The sequence below is a fragment of the Physeter macrocephalus genome, chromosome 16 (genome assembly GCF_002837175.3).
Source record: "Physeter macrocephalus isolate SW-GA chromosome 16, ASM283717v5, whole genome shotgun sequence".
Classification (NCBI taxonomy): domain Eukaryota; kingdom Metazoa; phylum Chordata; class Mammalia; order Artiodactyla; family Physeteridae; genus Physeter; species Physeter macrocephalus.
Genome location: NC_041229.1, coordinates 70,683,456 through 70,702,582, shown reverse-complemented (window position 1 = coordinate 70,702,582; position 19,127 = coordinate 70,683,456). Strand labels below are relative to the sequence as shown.

The following is a 19,127-nucleotide window of genomic DNA, read 5'->3' as shown; positions in this document are numbered from 1 at the left end:
TCCCTGCACCAGCCGAGGAAGACGCAGCTTCGGCGGGCACTCCCGCCACACAGCGCGAGCTGCGCCGCTGGGGCTTCCTGGGATTTGTAGTTTTAGTCAACCTTCCATCTCGTTTGTTCAGTCGGTATGTGGTGAACCAGAAAACTACAACTCCCAGAGCGCTCCGGGGTGGAGCGTGCACGCGGCGGTGACGACAGTGGCGGAGAAGACCCGGAGAGGCTCTGCGTTGTGGAGTGGCGCTGCTTGGGCTGGTGGCAGACTGCAGGCTGCTGGCGCCGCGGCTGAGGAGAACGACGAGTGGGTTCGGCATTTCCCGTTGGGGTCGCCGCAACGATGAGTGCTGCCAGAGAGTCCCATCCGCACGGGGTGAAGCGTTCAGCCTCCCCAGACGACGATGTAAATAACAATGGCGGAGTGGTGGAGGGTTGAGGCCTACTAAAGGCTGGGGTAGGCCGGGAAGGGTGGATGAAGACGGAGGAAGCGCCTGAGGTGACCTGAAGGGGGAGGGCCGAGGGGGAGGACCCAGAAGAATGGGAAATATTCCTTTTTCTTAATTTGAGTTGGAATGTTTGAAGAGGTCCGCACGCTAAGAGCCGGGGGCCTGCGTAGGAAGGGGAATCGAGGAAGGAAATACTGAATGGTTGAGAAGTGAAAGAGCTTAGTCAAGGGACCATGTTTGCCTGTTCGGGGGCTGATGAAGCTTCTTTATGGGGCCTTTCTGTTCAGTAGAAACGGCAAGATCCTCCCTGTTTTAGGCTTAAAATGCTTCTGTGATAAAATCAAGATGTTCATGCAAATTTGGACAGATTTTTCTGGCCCGGATTATTTTTGCAATGTACTATTAAGAGTTAAACTTAACTGTACCATTAAGAGTAAACCAAGAAAATATTGAACGGAAAATCGGTACCAGGGGAATAATTTGGTACTGGCGCACCGTGGTGAGGCCTGAGACGTTGAGACGTAGAAGCCCGTTTAGATGTCAAGTATCTCTCTTCCCTCTCCTCCCTCCCCCTACAGTTGCCAGTTTAAATTGCAAAGCATTCATTCCTTAAAGTAAACCATTAAATATTTACTGCTGTGCCAGGTGTTGGGAATTGAAAGATGAATAACTGTGGTGTTTATCCTAGGCCTTTTGTGTATTTGTACTAGCTCCTAGCGCGGTGTCATGGACGCTGCAGTAACCACTAAACGTAAAACTAGGTCCTTCATACAATGGATAAATTCCATGGAAACGTTGATGGGGAAATTGGGGTGGGGGGGATGGAGAGGTCATAGTTAAGAGTGATGAAGGGAGGACATCTAGTTTTCTTTAGGTTGTTAAAAGTGCTGTCAATTTCTGAATGTGTAGAGTTTATTTTCTATAGTGCAGTTGAGTGCCTTTCATAATATTTTACTTTGCGAACCATAAAAAGTTCACTGAACACTGTTAGTGCATCAGTTGTAGTAAATGAGATGATGTTAAGACTCATCCCTCTTTGGGTAAGTGGTGGGGTTAGGTCCAGAATAGTAAGGCTCTTTACTGAAATTGATTTTAGCTGTGCAGAAAGATTAGTAATCAGTAAAGATTTGGGGATAAATAGTTATATAGTGAGATTTATTCATTCCCGCTGTTCCTCCCTACAACTGGCTTTGAGATCTTTTCTTGTTAATATGGTAGGCCAGTACCTACCAGGAATGTATCTAGGCTTTTGAGTAACCTGGGTGCCCTTTTAAAAACTATTACATTGTTTTCCTCCTAGTATTTAACTGTGACTTGATTGCTAGAATGTCAAGCACCTGTTTTGCTAGAATCAACGAAATCTTTTAGTTTGACAGAAAACTCTAGGTGATATTAGATAATTTAACAGAGTTAAAGGGATTAAGTAATTAAATCTCGGCAGCTTTTGATGGGATCAGTTTAAACTAGATGACCTTTAAGACCTTTTCCAATCCTATAAGCATTCTCTTTGAAAGAGGTGGTTACAGTTGCAATTCAAGATTAGGTTCTAGGACCTTCACACATTATCTGAAAAGGATTACGTTGCTACTTCTATGTTTTAGTGCAATACAGTAGTAACTTGTCCCTTGACAGTGATTTTTTTTTTTTTAGTCAGTTTCTTTAATATTATTTTTGTCGGTAATCGGGAGTTATCTTTAAGTGCTTGTGTTTTTAATCTTTTAAGCATAATATGCATATATATTTTAATAGGTTTATTTTATTTATTTATTTATTTATTGGCTACGTTGGGTCTTCGTTGCTGTGCACGGGCTTTCTCTAGTTGTGGCGAGCGGGGCTACTCTTCGTTGCGGTGCAAGGGCTTCTCATTGCAGTGGCTTCTCTTGTTGCAGAGCACAGGTTCTAGGGGCGCAGGCTTCAGTAGTTGTGGCACTCGGGCTTCAGTAGTTGTGGCTCATGGGCTCTAGAGCGCAGGTTCAGTACTTGTGGCGCACGGGCTTAGTTGCTCCACGGCATGTGGGATTTTCCCAGACCAGGGCTCGAACCCGTGTCCCCTGCATTGGCAGGCGGATTCTTAACCACTGCGCCACCAGGGAAGCCCCAGAATATTATATATTTACGTTTTTAAAATATATGTCTACGTTTAGAAAATCAACCAATTATAGTGTGTAGTTGGTCAACAATTTCTAATGAACCTCTGCATGTAAAAGATAATCAAAGTTTTCTTTGCCCACTGACCTCACATTTAATGGGGGTAACAAATCATTGAATCCAGTTGTAGGAAAATGCTGACAATGGTAGAAATAAATCCTAAGAGTTAACTACAGTGTGTACTGAGGAGGAGGTAAATTAACTGCTGTTCTATAATAAGGGTATTAAGGATGAAGCCAACTTAAAAATGGTTTCATTGGATTGATTGGAGGGGAGAATTGAAAGCTATCTTTCAGGAAGTAAGAGGAATGGGGAGGTTAATTTTAGTAACTGGTGGAGAATCTCTAAGAATGTATCAGGCACCCATGTGCTTTTTAGAATGCAGCACTTGAGCAAGGTACTTGCTACTCTATGCCAGGTCCAGGGAACAGTGATTTAGTGAGAATCAGAACTTAAGCTTCACTGGTACTTTGTTTTTTGGTTTTTTGTTTTGTTTTGTTTTAACTGTATTGAGCCAGAAACAGTTAAGAACTAACTAGTCTATGAAAAAATATGAACTGTCAGATGGAAAGAAGTAGAGATTTGGAACTTAGGTAGCCAAAAGGAATAACCATAAGTGGGTGTCCAGTATTGTACAAATACTTCAACTCTCATATGCTCAGGAGGGATGGTCATCATTGTTTGATATATGTATTATTCTATTAGTCTTTTATGAATAATATTCAGAAGAATAAGAGGATAGTAAAACAACTTTATTAGAAATTTTGATATGAACTTAACCATAGCAAACCTAGTTTTCTTGATTTTTCACTATTTATATATATATATATATATATATATATATATACCCAAAATGTTTAGCATTCTCTGAATATAGCTAACAGCTTATCAGTTGTCATGTGTGAAACTGAAACATATAATTTCAGATTTCAAATCTGTTTCTAATAGATTTTAGCTTTATTTTAGTTCTTGGATTTGCATCATCAAAATATGATACTTGAAGAATTTTTTTTTTTTTTTTTTTTTTTTGTGGTACGTGGGCCTCTCACTGTTGTGGCCTCTCCCATCGCGGAGCACAGGCTCCGGACGCGCAGGCCCAGCGGCCATGGCTCACGGGCCCAGCCGCTCCGCGGCATGTGGGATCCTCCCAGACCGGGGCGCGAACCCGGTTCCCCTGCATCGGCAGGCGGACGTGCAACCACTGCGCCACCAGGGAAGCCCGAAGAATTTTTTTGAAGCGTTTTCATTGCTCATAGTTTTGTGTCAAATGGGGTTTGTCTTCTTTGCTCTATAATTGCAAAACATTTTCATTTTTAGATTATAAACTCAATTAGAATGATCAATCCAATGAATGTTTTCATTTCTGTATTCCTTCTAGTCACCTGCCCTCAGCATTAGTCCACTTACAAACCATATCAAGTACATTTTGGTGTACAAATATCATAAAAGATGATATTAAATAGTCACATACCTCTTTAGAAAAACGGGATGGTCCAGGCTGTTGTATCAATATTGCAAAATATTGCAAGATGAAGTTCTTCCTGTTGAATGGCTTTCTAGATGAAAGTACCATATTTTTTTGTTTTTTTGTCTCTCATTGACTCCCAGCTTGGAGAAAAGTTATCTAGTATTTCAACATCCAAAAACTCATAGTTTAATTGCAGTTAAGTTTGCCATTATCATTAGTTTAGACACTACCTGTCATTTTGCTTTCACCTTGTTATTCGTCTAATAATTGTGAAATGCCTCCTGTCAGTTTTCAGTTTTTTACTCGGTTGTCATTATGAGTAGAAATTAAAATTTTCAACTGGGTCCAAAGAGAGCTAGAAGCATACAACAGAGGGTTGATGTCTTCTTGAAAGATGATGCAGCACTTTGGACAACACGATGAGAAAACTTTTCTACCACTTTTCTATCATTATTTTAGTCATTTTTAGCATGTTTGGGAATGATGAATGAATTACAATGAAATAATTCTTAAATTTGTTTCACTATGTAGGGAAAAATATCGCTAGGATTCCATAATATAAGATTTACAAAAGGGTACAATAGAGCCATTTGATAATTACAAGATAGAATGAGTTTTATTTTATTCTTTAAAAAAAAAAATTAGTAAGTTTTCTCTTAGTTCTTTGGAAGACCTTTAAGTAAGAATAAAAGTCCTAACAGGAACTTCCCTGGTTGCACAGCGGTTAAGACTCTCGCTCCCTCGGTGCTTTCCTGATGGCGCAGTGGTTGAGAATCTGCCTGCTAATGCAGGGGACACAGGGTCGAGCCCTGGTCTGGGAAGATCCCACATGCCGTGGAGCAACTGGGCCCGTGAGCCGCAACTACTGAGCCTGCGCGTCTGGAGCCTGTGCTCCGCAACAAGAGAGGCCGCGATAGTGAGAGGCCCGCGCACTGCGATGAAGAGTGGCCCCCGCTTGCCACAACTGGAGAAAGCCCTCGCACAGAAACGAAGACCCAACACAGCAAAAATAAATAAATAAATTAGAAAAAGAAAAAAAAAACTCCTACCCCCAACATCTTAAAAAAAAAAAAGTTATCAAAAAAAAAAAAAAGACTCTCGCTCCCAATACCCGGGGCCTGGGTTTAATCCCTGGTCAGGGAACTAGATCCCACATGCATGGCACAGCTAAGAGTTCGCATGCAGTAGCTAAGGAGGCAGCCTGCCACAACTAAGACGGGGCCCAACCAAATAAGTATTTAAAAAAAAAAAAAAAAAAGTCCTCACACATCATCCTTACAAATAAGGAAACTGTTCAAAGAAGAAACTAAAATTGGGTCCAGTTGACTCTGATATTGTACTGTTCTTTAGAATATCAATATAGCCAGAGTTATAAGTTCAGTTAACAGCTGTAGCAGCCTCCTGGGTTCAAAGTATTAGGTACCCTAGGGCCCTGCAAGGCTGTAAGGCAGTAGGTCTCAAAGTGTGGTACCCTACATCAGCAGCATCAGCATTTCTTAGGAATTTGTTAGAAGTGAAATAAATCTTCAAGCCCCACCCCAGATCTGCTAAGTCTGAAATTCTTGAGGTGTAGCTCAGCAGTTTGTGTTTTAACCAGCCCTCCAGGTAATTCTTATAGTATAAACTTTTGAAAACGAGATCTCTGGCTGCAAAAGAACTAAAGGACTTTCCCTTAAGGTAACAGAAAAGGAGTATATTCTAATTCGAATATTATGCATATGGTTAACTTCCTAAGTAAGAGTGAGTCCAGTTTATAGTGAAAACTGACAGGGAGAAAAAGCTTGGGATTTACTGGTAGACTCTAAATTTTAAAATATTTATTACTATGCAAAAAAGATTAATTGGCTAATTTCTTTTCCAGCTTGGATCTAGCAATTGGGAGGCAGCAGACTTAGGTAATGAAGAAAGAAAACAAAAGTTCTTGAGACTTATGGGTGCAGGAAAGGTAAGCATCAGACAGAATACGTTTTTATCTTTTCTGTGAAAATAATGCCCTTTTTTATGTATGTTAAGTGAGAAGGAATGAATACACTTGGATCCCATTTTACTGTTCTGTATGACTACTTTAGGCTTTCGGAAATATCTGACCTCATTGAGCTGCTTCTAGGATTCTCAGTGCCACTGGGTGGTAATGTTTAGAGTCTGCATAGAGAAAAAATTTGGTTTGAGGAGACTCCCGTGGAAGAAAGAAAACGTGAAAGTTCATGATTTGCCATCTGTTAGCCTGATAATTTGATACAGGGTACTTCTGGGCAGACCATTTGGTAGGTCTTTCATATTTTATAGCTCCTTCCAGCCCTTGAAGTAGTAGCCAAGGGAGTAGCCTTTGTCAAAAACTTAACTTTAAAAATGTTCAATATATTTTGAAATCTTTTTCAGTTTGATTAATGTAATAGAAGATATAAAATATAGGTGCCAGGAAACATTACCTGTTGGAAAAAACTCTTGTTCCTAGCAATTAATTTTTACATGCAAATACAGTGATCTTAAATACTGATTTTTTTTTTAAGCAAGTACATTTATTTTCCTAACGCTGTCCCAGTAATCTTTCTGCAAACCTGATGTGGAAGAAAAAGGAAAACTTTTTTCTCTTTTAAAGCTCTTTAGAAATAAGTTCTGTCCTTTATTTTTGTTATTTATATGGGAATGCATTTTACCAACAGCTATTGACTGTCATCTACTACATGCCAGGTACTGTACTAGGTCCTGGGTGGGGGGGGGGTCACGTAGATCAGTAACATAAGTTTGGAGCTATCATGTGCTGGAGGAAACCAGATAATAACAATATAGAATTATAATTGCTATGGAAGAGCTATGCACGTAATGCTGTGGAATCAACAGGCAAGGGAAGCTCACTCTGGCTTAGCAGCACAAGAAAGCTTCCCAGAAATAGAATTGATCTGAATCTGAGGGGATTAAGAGTTAGCCAGACTAGAGCAGTGGATTTGGGCATAGGGAGAGATCATGTAAGACGTTAAGACCTATACAAAGGAAGCATTTGTATAATATCACAGTAATCCAGATTTCCCAATAATTTGTGATTTGTCATAGAAAGTAGTCTGAAGTTTCTCTTGGTTCATGCAAATAGATTTTGCTAAGGGTATATAAAGTAATAGTTTAAGGGTATGTTCAACCTAGTAGGATCACATTTCTTTAAGTGCCTAGAAAGAACACCCTAACATAAAATTGTATGAAATTTAGCTACCAGTAGTCAATTATATCTCAATAAAACAGGGCGGGGGTGGGTGAAGAACAAATTGAACAATTAAAAAAAAAATTTGGCTGCCGATAAATGGGCGTAGCATACGTTAAATTCTTTGCTAACAAGGGCAAAGATCATAGCTTTGATCTTTTACATAGGCTGTTTAGATTTATACTGTTTTGTGGCCCCAAAGTACATTCCTAATCCTAGCCACTGAGTATTTTATTGGTCACAGGGAGAACCAACTGAGAAAGTACGATAGACCAGTATAATACTATCATCTTAGAATAACTTGATGCCATTATGTATATTCAAATCTTGTTATGAGGTGTCTTCTGCAATCTAAAGGAGCAAACTACTGAATTATTGATTTGCTTTTATGCTAATAACATGTAAGGCAATAAGCATTAATGCTTGAACCTTTTCAGGAGTATCATCTTTGGGTATGGAGAATGCGTCATGATTTCACAATAGGGTGATTTGTTATTTACTATATACCCAGATAATTGGTTAAGATTGCTTTGCAAAGTCAAATTTAATCTCACTTTCACTCAGTTTTAGTGAACAATTTCCCTTTTTTTCAGTTGGTTTTTTTTTCTTTCTTAATTGAGGTATAACTGATTTACAATGTTGTATTAGTTTCAGGTATACTGCAAAGTGATTCAGTTACGCATATATATAGACAGACAGATAGATATTCTTTTTCAGATTCTTTTCCATTATAGTTTATTATAAGATCTTGAATATAGTTCCCTGTGCTATATAGTAGGACCTTGTTGTTCATCTATTATATATATATAGTAGTTTGTCTCAGTTAACCCAAAATTCAAAATTTATCCCTCCCACCTCTTTTCCCCTTTGGTAACCATAAGTTTGTTTTTTATGTCTGTAAGTCTGTTTCTGTTTTGTAAGTAAGTTCATTTGTATCATAATTTTTAGATTTCACATGTATGTGATATCATATTTGTGTCTCTGTCTGACTTCACTTAGTATGATACTCTCTAGGTCCATCCGTGTTGCTGCAAACGGCATTATTTCATTCCTTTTTATGGCTGAGTAGTATTTCATTGTGTGTGTGTGTGTGTGTGTGTGTGTGTGTGTATACACCATTTTTTCTTTATCCATTCACCTGTTGATGGACATTTAGGTTGCTTCCATGTCTTGGCTGTTGTAAATACTGCTGCTGTGAACATTGGGATGCATATATCTTTTTGAGTTAGTTTTCTCTAGATATATGGCCAGAAGTGGGATTGCTGGATCATGTGGTAACTCTTAGTTTTTTAAGGAACATCCATACTGTTCTCCATAGTGTCCGCACCAATTTACATTCACACCAACAGCATCGGAGGGATCCTTTTTCTCCACACGCCGCCTCCAGCATTTATTATTTGTAGACTTTTTGATGATGACCGTTCTGATCAGTGTGAGGTGATACCTCCTTGTAGTTTTGATTTGCATTTCTCTAGTAATTAGTGATGTTGAGCATTGTTTCATGTGCCTGTTGGCCATCTGTTTGTCTTCTTTGGAGAAATGTCTATTTAGGTCTTCTACATTTAGGTCTTCTGCTTGTATGTTGATTGGGTTGGGTTGGGTTGTTTTTGTTTGTTTTGTTTTGGGTATTGAGCTATATGAACTATTTGTATATTTTGGAAATTAATGCCTTGTTGGTTGCATCATTTGCAAATATTTGCTCTCATTCCATAGGTTGTCTTTTCATTTTGCTTATGGTTTCCTTTGCTCTGCAAAAGCTTGTAAGTTCAGTTAGGTTCCATTTGTTTATTTTTGTTTTATTTCCATTACTCTAGGAGACGAATCCAAAAAAATAATGCTGCGATTTGTGTCAGAGTGTTTGGCCTGTGTTTTCCTCTAGGAGTTTTGTAGTATATGGTCTTACATTTATGTCTTTAATGCATTTTGAGTTTATATTTGTATATGGTGTTAGAGGATGTCCTAATTTCATTCTTAAGCATGTAGTTGTCCAGTTTTCCAGGCACCACTTCTTGAAATTAGTGGTCTTTTCTCCATTGTATATTCTTGCCTCTTTTATCGTAGATTAATTGACCATAAGTGCATGGGATTATTTCTGGGCTTTCTATCCAGTTCCATTGATCTCTGTCTGTTTTTGTGCCAGTATCATACAGTTTTGGTTACTGTAGCTTTGTAGTATAGTCTGAAGTCAGGGAGTGTGATTCCTCCAGCTCTGTTCTTAAAATTGTTTTGGCTATTTGGGGCCATACAAATTTTAAAATTATTTGTTCTAGTTCTGTGAAAAATGACATTGGTGGTTTGATAGGGATTGCATGGAATCTGTAGATGGCATTGGGAAGTATAGTCACTTTAACAATACAGAGTCTTCCACTTCAAGAACACGGTGTATCTTTCCATCTGTTTGTGTCATCTTCAGTTTCTTCTATTAGCATCTTATAGTTTTCACAGTACAGTTCTTTTGCCACCTTAGGTAGGTTTATTCCTAGGTATTTTATTCTTTCTGATGTGATGGTAAATGGGATTGTTTCTTTAATTTCTTTTTCTCATATTTCATTGTTAGTGTATAGAAATGCAACCAATTTCTGTATATTAATTTTGTATCTTGCAACTTTACCCAATTCATTGATGAGCTCTAGTTTTCTGGTGGCATCTTTAGGATTTTCTGTGTATAGTGTCATGTCATCTGCAAACAGTGACAGTTTTACTTCTTCCTTTCCAATTTGGATTTCTTTTATTTCTTTTTCTTGTCTCATTGCTGTGCCTAGGATTTCCAGTACTATGCTGAATAAAAGTGGCAAGAGTGGGCAGCCTTGTCTTGTTCCTGATCTTATAGGGAATGGTTTCAGCTTTTCACCATTAAGTATGATGTTAGCTGTGGGTTTGTCATATATGGCCTTTATTATGTTGAGGTAGGTTCCCTCTATGCCCACTTTCTGGAGAGTTTTTATCATAAATGGATGTTGAATTTCATCAAAAGCTTTTTCTACATTTATTGAGATTGTTAACTGAAAAAAATGCACCACCTAGAAGTTGAGAACTATGTTTTATTTGGCAGATTTTCTGAGCACTTAAGCTTAGAAGACAGCCTCTCAGATTGCTCTGAGGGACTGCTCCAAAGAGGTAAGGGAGGAACCAGGAGGTATAGGAGTTTTGCAATAAAAACCGGATAGTTGGAACATCAGAAGATTACTGTTAATTAAAGAAACTGTTAAGGGAAACCAGACATGTCAAGTTAATGAATTTAACACTTTTCCACATGTAGGAAGATGCAAGACTGGACTCATTGAAATCATTCCTTTGATTTGCACCTTAACAATCTAGGGCCAGTATCCTTCTTTTCTCCATTATGAATCCCCACAGGGTGCATGGTTGGGGGTAGCTGCAATGGCTGCTGGTTCGATGGCTGCAACATCCTTTGTTTACTGATAGGGCAGCATTTTTCATTCACAGTGCTTCCCCTTGATCATAAATTCAACCAATGTTTGGGAGGCATTTCATGACCAATTTTGTCCCACAGTGCTTAGGAAGGCTCATTCCTAGATCAAGCAAAGATTCTGTCGATAGGCCACTCAAATTTTTGGATTAGGACCTGTTAATAATCTAAAATTCTCTGGATCACCTATCTTACTAGTCTGCTATGATCTAGAAAATGTTTTCTCTTGTTGCTTCTTTCCATACCAAGAGTTGCACTGTTACAGTTATCCTGTGTAGAGTTTTTTATATACACATATATATATTTGTGTGTGTGTGTCTGTGTGTGTATATATATATGATCAACTGTTTAAAGACCTTTAGCCATCAATTTTTTTGGAGACCTGGTTACACATTGGGTAAGAGACAATCTTATAAACTAGACAGGATAATTAATATAGTCAGTAACATTAATAAGGTCATAGTGCAGCAGAGAGAGACACAGAGCATAAACAATTCAGGAACAAAGAGAACAAATTAAAACAATGATTAATGGATAACTAATAACCTGCTGTATAAAAAAATAAATAAAATTTAAAAAAAAACAGTGATTAGTATAACTAGTTGTAATCTGGTCACAGTAAACCATCAATTCCATAGGCGAGCCAGGTGGAGAAGCCAAATATGGAAGGATCAGGTAGAGAGGAAAAAATATGTTTTATTTTTGTTTGTAAAAGAATACTTGATCAACTTGTAGGTCATAGCATAATAGAGGAAAAGTTTTTCTGGAAGACAAAGGAAAAGCCAATATATTTCCCCGAAAAAGTCATAAAGTTATAAATCATATCTATAAATTCATTCAGTCCTGTGTAATTCCTGTTGATTTGGATGAAGTAGTCAGGTTTTACATTAGAGTTTTGTCATTTCCTACCCAGTTCATTGGTATGATCTAAAAGTTATCAGAGGGGCTTCCCTGGTGGCGCAGTGGTTGCGCGTCCGCCTGCCAATGCGGGGGAACCGAGCTCGCGCCCCGGTCTGGGAGGATCCCGCGTGCCGCGGAGCGGCTGGGCCCGTGAGCCATGGCCGCTGAGCCTGCGCGTCCGGAGCCTGTGCCCCGCAACGGGAGAGGCCACAACAGAGGGAGGCCCACATACCACACACACACACACAAAATAAAAATAAAAAAATAAAAGTTATCAGAAACTTATATTTGTTAAAAAGTCCTTTTTATGAATCTTCTTGAAGATCTTCCTTTTATAAAAGCATCAGAATAAAACGATGACTATTTATAAATGACAGGACTTAAAATGCCATGGTTAAAGAACTGATTACAATGCAGTTGACAAGGAACTTGGATATTTCGATAATTAGAATTATGATTGATAACATTATACCAGGGTATCTCAGATTTTAGTAATTTCATATAAATTTTGGAATATCTGTATTAATGATGTTTATACATACAATATAACATAAGGTTTATCATTAGTTACTTGGCAGTGCTTTGCAAGTATTGGGTTGGCCAAAAAGTTCGTTCGGTTTTTCTGTAAGCTGTCTCTAGTAGTGCTTAGTTGTCTTTAACTTCATTCGAAACAATTTTGTTAGATTGTATTGTGATTGTCAGTGTGCATTTTTAAAAAAACTATCAAAACTGGTGAATTTTTGTGTAGCCGTTTTAATATTGAAGATGGAAGAAAAAAGCAACAGTTTCAGCATATTATGCTTTATTATTTCAAGAAAGGTAGAAACGAACTAAAACGCAAAAAAAGATTCGTGCAGTGTATGGAGAAGGTACTGTGACTGAATGTGTCAAAAGTGGTTTGCAAAATTTTGTGCTGGAGATTTCTCGCCGTACGATGCTCCGTGGTCAGGTAGACCATTTGAAGTTGACAGCAATCAAATCAAGACATTAATTGAGAACAGTCAACATTACACCACATGGAATATAGCCTACATAGTCAGAATATCCAAATCAAGCGCTGAAAATCATTTGCACCATTTTGGTTATGTTCATCACTTTGATGTTTGGGTTCCTCATAAGTTAAGTGAAAAAAACCTTCTTGACTGTATTTCCGCATGCGATTCTCTACTGAAACCTAACAAAAATGTTCCGTTTTTAAAACAAATTGTGATGGGTATTGAAAAGTGTATACTGTACAATAATGTGGAATGGAAGAGATCATGGGGCAAGCGAAATGAACCACCATCAATCACACCAAAGGCTGGGCTTCATCCAAAGAAGGTGATGTTGTGTATATGGTGGGATTGGAGTTCCTTCCAGAAAACCAAATGATTAATTCCAAAAAGTACTTCTCCCAGTTAGATCAGCTGAAAGCAGCACTCAACGAAAAACATCTGGAATTAGTCAACAGAAAATGCATAATCTTCCGTCAGGATAACACAAGACTGCGTGTTTCTTTGATGACCAGGCAAAAACTGTTACAGCTTGGCTGGGACATTCTGATTCATCTGCCAAATTCACCAGACATGGCACCTTTGGATTTCCATTTATTTCGGTCTTTACAAAATTCTCTTAATGGAAAGAATTTCAATTCCCTGGAAGACTGTAAAAGGCACCTGGAACAGTTCTTTGCCCAAAAAGATAAATAGTTTTAGGAAGATGGGATTATGAAGTTGCCTGAAAAATGGCAGAAGGTAGTGGAACAAAACAGTGAATACGTTGTTCAGTAAAGTTCTTGGTGGGACTTCCCTGATGGTTCAGTGGCTAAGACTCCACACTCCCAATGCAGGGGACTCAGGTTTGATCCCTGGTCAGGGAACTAGATCCCACATGCCCCAACTAAGAGTTAGCATGTTGCAACTAAAGATCCCGCATGCCACAACTAAAGATCCTGTGTGCCACAACTAAGACCCAACACGGCCAAATAAATATTTGTTTGTTTGTTTGTTTGCTTATTTATTTTTGACTGCGTTGGATCTTTGTTGCTGCACGCGGGCTTTCTCTAGTTGCGGTGAGGGGGGCCACTCTTTGTTGCAGTGCATGGGCTTCTCATTGCGGCAGCTTCTCGTTGCGGAGCATGGGCTCTAGGTGCATGGGCTTTAGTAGTTGTTGCTCGTGGGCTCTAGAGTGCAGGCTCAGTAGTTGTGGTGCACAGGCTTAGTTGCTCTACGGCATGTGGGATCTTCCCAGACCAGGGCTCAAACCCATGTCCCCTGCATTGGCAGGTGGACTCTTAACCACTGTGCCACCAGGGAAGTCCCTAAATATTTTTTAAAAAATAAATAAAGTTCTTGGTGAAAATGAAAAATGTGGTATCTTTTGTTTTTACTTTAAAACTGAATGAACTTTTTGGCCAACCGAATAATTTATCATACCAGATAAGCTAATTAGTTTGACTTTGCTCTCTGAAGTGTCTTGGTTCCTTTGAAGCATCCCAGAGTTAGCTGGAGGTCAAAAGAACTTTAGAATTTGATATTTGGGAAGTTTGTCAAAAATATCAACATTTGGTCAAATAGGATCATATGTCACTGTGAAATAATACTTAATCACAGTGACAAAAGATTTCAAAAGCAAATATAGGTCACTTAAAGGCAAAGAAACTTGCACAATCCGTTGTCAAAAGCAGTGTTCTAAGAAACCTTTTGTTCTTTCAACAGAGGAACCAAATCCAGTTGTGTACCAGCCTACTTTTAATAACAAAATCCATTTACGTAATTAAATTCATTCTGAGTTTAGTCAATCCTGACTGTACAAAAAATTCTTTTCTCAGGGTTCCTTTTCCACAATCCTTCCATCACTTTTTTTTTTTTTTTTTTTTTTTTTTTTTTTTTGTGGCAGTACGCGGGCCTCCCACTGCTGTGGCCTCTCCCGCCACGGAGCACAGGCTCCGGACACGCAGGCCCAGTGGCCATGGCTCATGGGCCCAGCCACTCCGCGGCACGTGGGATCCTCCCGGACTGGGGCACGAACCCCTGTCCCCTGCATCGGCAGGCGGACTCTCAACCACTGTGCCACCAGGGAAGCCCCATCACTTTCTATATCCGTATTATTTTGTCTCTTACTTTTCTAATCTAGAAACAAGTAGCTCTAGGACAAAATTATTTTCTTTTCCCTTAACAAAATGCAGATCCATTCCTCATACCTTCTTTGTTCACAACACACTTCTTACTTTTCTAGCGTACTGAGCTGTTTTTCTGTATTATTTCTAGTAGCTTTAATTTCATATTTAAATTAGAATTCTCAACCCTTAAAAACTTTGATTTCTAGTGAATACTAGGAAGTAAGCAATTATGAGCTGTCTTTTACATTAGCATTCTGTAGATTGGTGAACATAAATACCAATTTTTATAAACTTTCATCTCAATTCTGCCAACTTTTATACCTTTGACATTAGTTTCTCTTAGGACCCAATCAACAAGTCTTGGTATTACAAGGAGTCCTAGAAGCTTTCCTTTCTTTTATTCTCTGACCATTTTATCTATTTTGTATAAAAGGCTCTGGGGTCCCCAGTAAGGGGTTGAGCCAACTGACTCAGGCCCTTTTGTCAACTTGATTAATTGGCTTAATTGTTGCCCCAAGTAATTGTTGGTCAGGTACCTCAATGTAATTTTCTTCCACCATTTAAATATATATTTTAAACAGTGGTAAATAGAACAGACTTGCTTGGGGTCCTTTAATGTTGGGGACCAATACAATGGAGGGGGGGTTCCATTTGGCCCATTGAACCTTAGGTAATGTTGTATCAAAACATTTTGTTTTGATCCCATTAACATTCATTTTATTTATCCCATTTTAAAATAATCATTTATTTTAAGATATCTTTATCCATTTGGGATAAGTTCCTTTAAAAAGTTTACCTTGTGGGGAAAGAGTCTCTAGACTTTCCCTTTAGTTTTTTCTCTTATCTTTCTGTTAATCAACCTAATTAATATTATTCTAATGTTTTTTATTAGCATCTGTAAGATCCATTGAGGGGAAGCAGAAACCACAATAAGGTTTCCCAAACCAGTTTTTTTGGTTTGTTTTAAACCAAGGGAGTTCTTAGGTTAACCATTATATATTTTTTTCCCACCTTTCTTTTTTTTTTCCCATAGATATCAGTAAAACACCTGTTTATAATGAGAGTTCTCTAAAAATTTACCAATTTAGAAGTTTCTCCAATTTAAAGGATCTGTCATCTGGCCATTAATGAGATATATGTTAATAGTGACTTAAACCAATAGGATGCAAGAGGCTTCCCCACAGGAGAGTGTGAAGGATGCAACCTAAACAGATCCAGAAAGTTTACTCCTAAAAATAGTCTAAGAAAGTAAAGGCTGACGCAATGAAGGTTAAGATGGCAAAAATTCAGACAAAAGCCTGCTCAGAATCTCAGTCTATTCAATTACCTGCTAAATGTACACCATATGTGTACCTTTTGGATGACAGAGACCAAGTACTCAAAACACACACACGCACGCACGCACGCACACAAGGCCTGAAGATCAGATAAAACATCTCAAAGACCCAGGAGAAGGAATGCAACTTCCCCCTAGAAGGGCTTTTGTTTTTTTAACATCAGAATTCTGAAAATATGTTTTTATCAAGCCAACTTTTTCTAACATAGCTGCGTGTACAATAAAAGAGCTCCATTTAGTCATTTTCAGGGCAAGATTTCCTTGATCTACTTGCAGGTGTGAGCTCTGTATGTACATGAATCTGGCTGGAGTGTTAGTTGGAGGTTGGCTTTCTGATGCCTCTCATTTCTCTGAGAGAATCTGTTTCCCATTTGAACTTGAATTTCTCAGGCATAAAATTTTGTTAGTGCACTTTTATCCCGACACATTCTTGTCAAGGTAGCCAATTTGAGGAAAATGTCAGGTAAACCTCTACCTAACCAACCGTTCAGCTGATACTGCTCAGTATCTTTCAAACTGAGGAAATCCTGGTGTCTTTCAATTGAGTTACCCTAGTATCTTTCAGCTAGGGGGTACTTTCTCCCAGTGTCTTTCAGCTGGGCTCCCCTAGTATCTTTGAACTAGCAGGGGCCACTCCCCAATATCTTTGAACTGGGGAGCCACGTACCTGTTAGACACTGCCAAATAAAACTCAGGATCATCAGCCCGTAATCGGGAGATCCAAGAACCAGGAGAGACTCACCCACATTCATCTGGACTCTCTGTGGAGCCGGATGGGCACAACACGCCTCTGCTGGTACCAAGGCCCCAGTTTCTTGTAGAGTTCAGGCAAAGGAGAGATGTCTGCTCTGAGTCCCTTCCTGGTCACCAAAACTGTCAACTGAAAAAAATACACAACCTAAAAGTTGAGAATTAATGTTTTATTTGGCGGATTTCCTGAGGACTTAAGTCAACCTCTCATATTGCTCTGAGGGACTGCTCCAAAGAGGTAAGGGAGGAGCCAGGATATATACGCATTTTGCATCAAAAACTAGGTAGTTGAAACATCAAAGGATTACTGTTAATTAAAGAAACTGTTAATTATGGAAAACCAAACATGTCAAGTTAATGAATTTAACACTTTTCCATGTGTGGGAAGATTCAAGAGTCTGGATTCATTGAAATCATTCCTTTGATATACACCTTAACTATCTAGGGCCAGTTTCATGCTTTTCACCATCCTGAGTCTCCTCAGGGTGCACAGTTGGGGGTGGCTGCTGGCTTGATGGCCACAATATCCTTTGTTTACTGATACAGCAGGCCACATTTATCATTCACAAGATGATCATTTGGTTTTTATTACTCAGTTTGTTAACGTGGTGTATCACACATTGATTTGCAGATACTGAAAAATCCATGCATCCCTGGGATAAATCCCACTTGATCATGGTGTATGATCTTTTTAATGTTTTGTTGGATTCGGTTTGCTAGTGTTTTGTTGAGGATTTGTGTGTCTATGTTCATCAGTGATATTGGCCTGTAATTTTCTCTTTTTGTGTTATCTTTGTCTGGTTTTGGTATCAGGGTGATGGCGGCCTCATAAAATGAGTTTGGGAGTGTTCCTTCCTCTGCAGGAAGTTTTAGAAGGATAGGTGTTAACTCATCTCTAAATGTTTGATAGACTTCCCCTGTGAAGCCATCTGGTCCTGGACTTTTGTCCGTTGGAAGTTTTTAAATCACTGTGCAACTTCAATACTTGTTATTAGTCCCTTCATATTTTCTATTTCTTCTTGGTTCAGTCTTGGGAGATGGTACCTTTCTAAGAATTTGTCCATTTTTCCTAGGTTGTCCATTTTACTGGTGTATAATTGGTTGTAGTAGTAGTCTCTTATGATCCTTTGTATTTCTGTGATGTCAGTTGTAACTTCTCCTTTTTCATTTTTAATATTGATTTGAGCCCTTTCCTTTTTTTCTTGATGAGTCTGGCTAAAGGTTTATCAATTTTGTTTATTTTTTCAAAGGATCAGCTTTTAGTTTCATTGATCGTTTCTATTGTTTTCTTATTTCTGCTCTGATCTTTATGATTTCTTTCCTTCTATTAACTTTGGGTTTTATTTGTTCTTCTTTCTCCAGTTGCTTTAGGTGTAAGGTTAGGTTGTTTGAGATTTATCTTCTTTCCTGAGGTAAGCTTGTATTGCTGTTAACTTTTCTCTGATAACTGCTTTTGTTTTCTGTTTTTTCTCATTTTGTTTACTTATATATTTTTTATTGAAATACAGTTCAGTTACAATGTGGTGTTACTTTCTGGCATACAGCAAAGTGATACTTTGCTGTACTTTGTATATATTCTTTTTCATATTATTTTCCATTATAGTTTACTACAAGATATTGAATATAGTTCCTGTACTATACACTAGGACTTTGTTGTTTATTTTTTATTTTAATTTTTATATTATATTAAAGTTGATTTACAGTGTTGTGTTAGTTTCAGGTGTACAGCAAACTGATTCAGTTATAGATATATATGTATATATCCATTCTTTTTCAGGTTCTTTTCCCATATAGGTTATTACAGAATATTGAGTAGAGTTCCCTGTGCTATACAGTAGGTCCTTGTTGATTATCTATTTTATGTATAGTAGCATGTATATGTTAACCCCAAACTCCTAATTTATCCCTCCCCTCCCACCTTTCCCCATTGGTAACCATATGTTTGTTTTCAAAGTCTGAGAGTCTGTTTCTGTTTTGTAAATAAGTTCATTTGTATCTTTTTTTTTAGATTCCACATATAAGTGATAGCATATGATATTTGTCTTTTTCTGTCTGACTTCATTTAGTATGATAATTTCTAGGTCTATCCAGGTTGCTGCAAATGACATTATTCTCTTTTATGACTGAGTAATACTCCATTGTATATGTGTACCACATCACAGTATCATATGAGATTTCTCTCTCTGTCTGACTTACTTCACTCAGTATGACAGTCCCTAGGTCCATCCATGTTGCTGAAAGGGGCATTATTTTTTTCTTTTTAATGGCTGAGTAATACTCCATTGTTTACATGTACCACATCTTCTTTATCCATTCCTCTGTTGATGGGCATTAGGTTGCTTCCCTGTCTTGGCTATTGTAAA

General features: G+C 38.3%; 1 protein-coding gene across 1 annotated transcript in view; it reads left to right on the top strand.

Annotated features, from left to right (window-relative positions):
* The first annotated feature begins 187 nt into the window (after positions 1 to 187).
* The window catches only part of C16H11orf58 (chromosome 16 C11orf58 homolog), a 39,437-nt gene continuing 20,497 nt past the window's right edge, over positions 188 to 19,127 (top strand). Inside the window, exons 1-2 of the mRNA XM_007104965.4 lie at positions 188 to 396; positions 5,917 to 6,000. Coding sequence (XP_007105027.1) covers positions 334 to 396; positions 5,917 to 6,000 — 147 coding nt within the window. The 5' untranslated portion in view covers positions 188 to 333. The remainder of the gene's footprint in view (positions 397 to 5,916; positions 6,001 to 19,127) is intronic.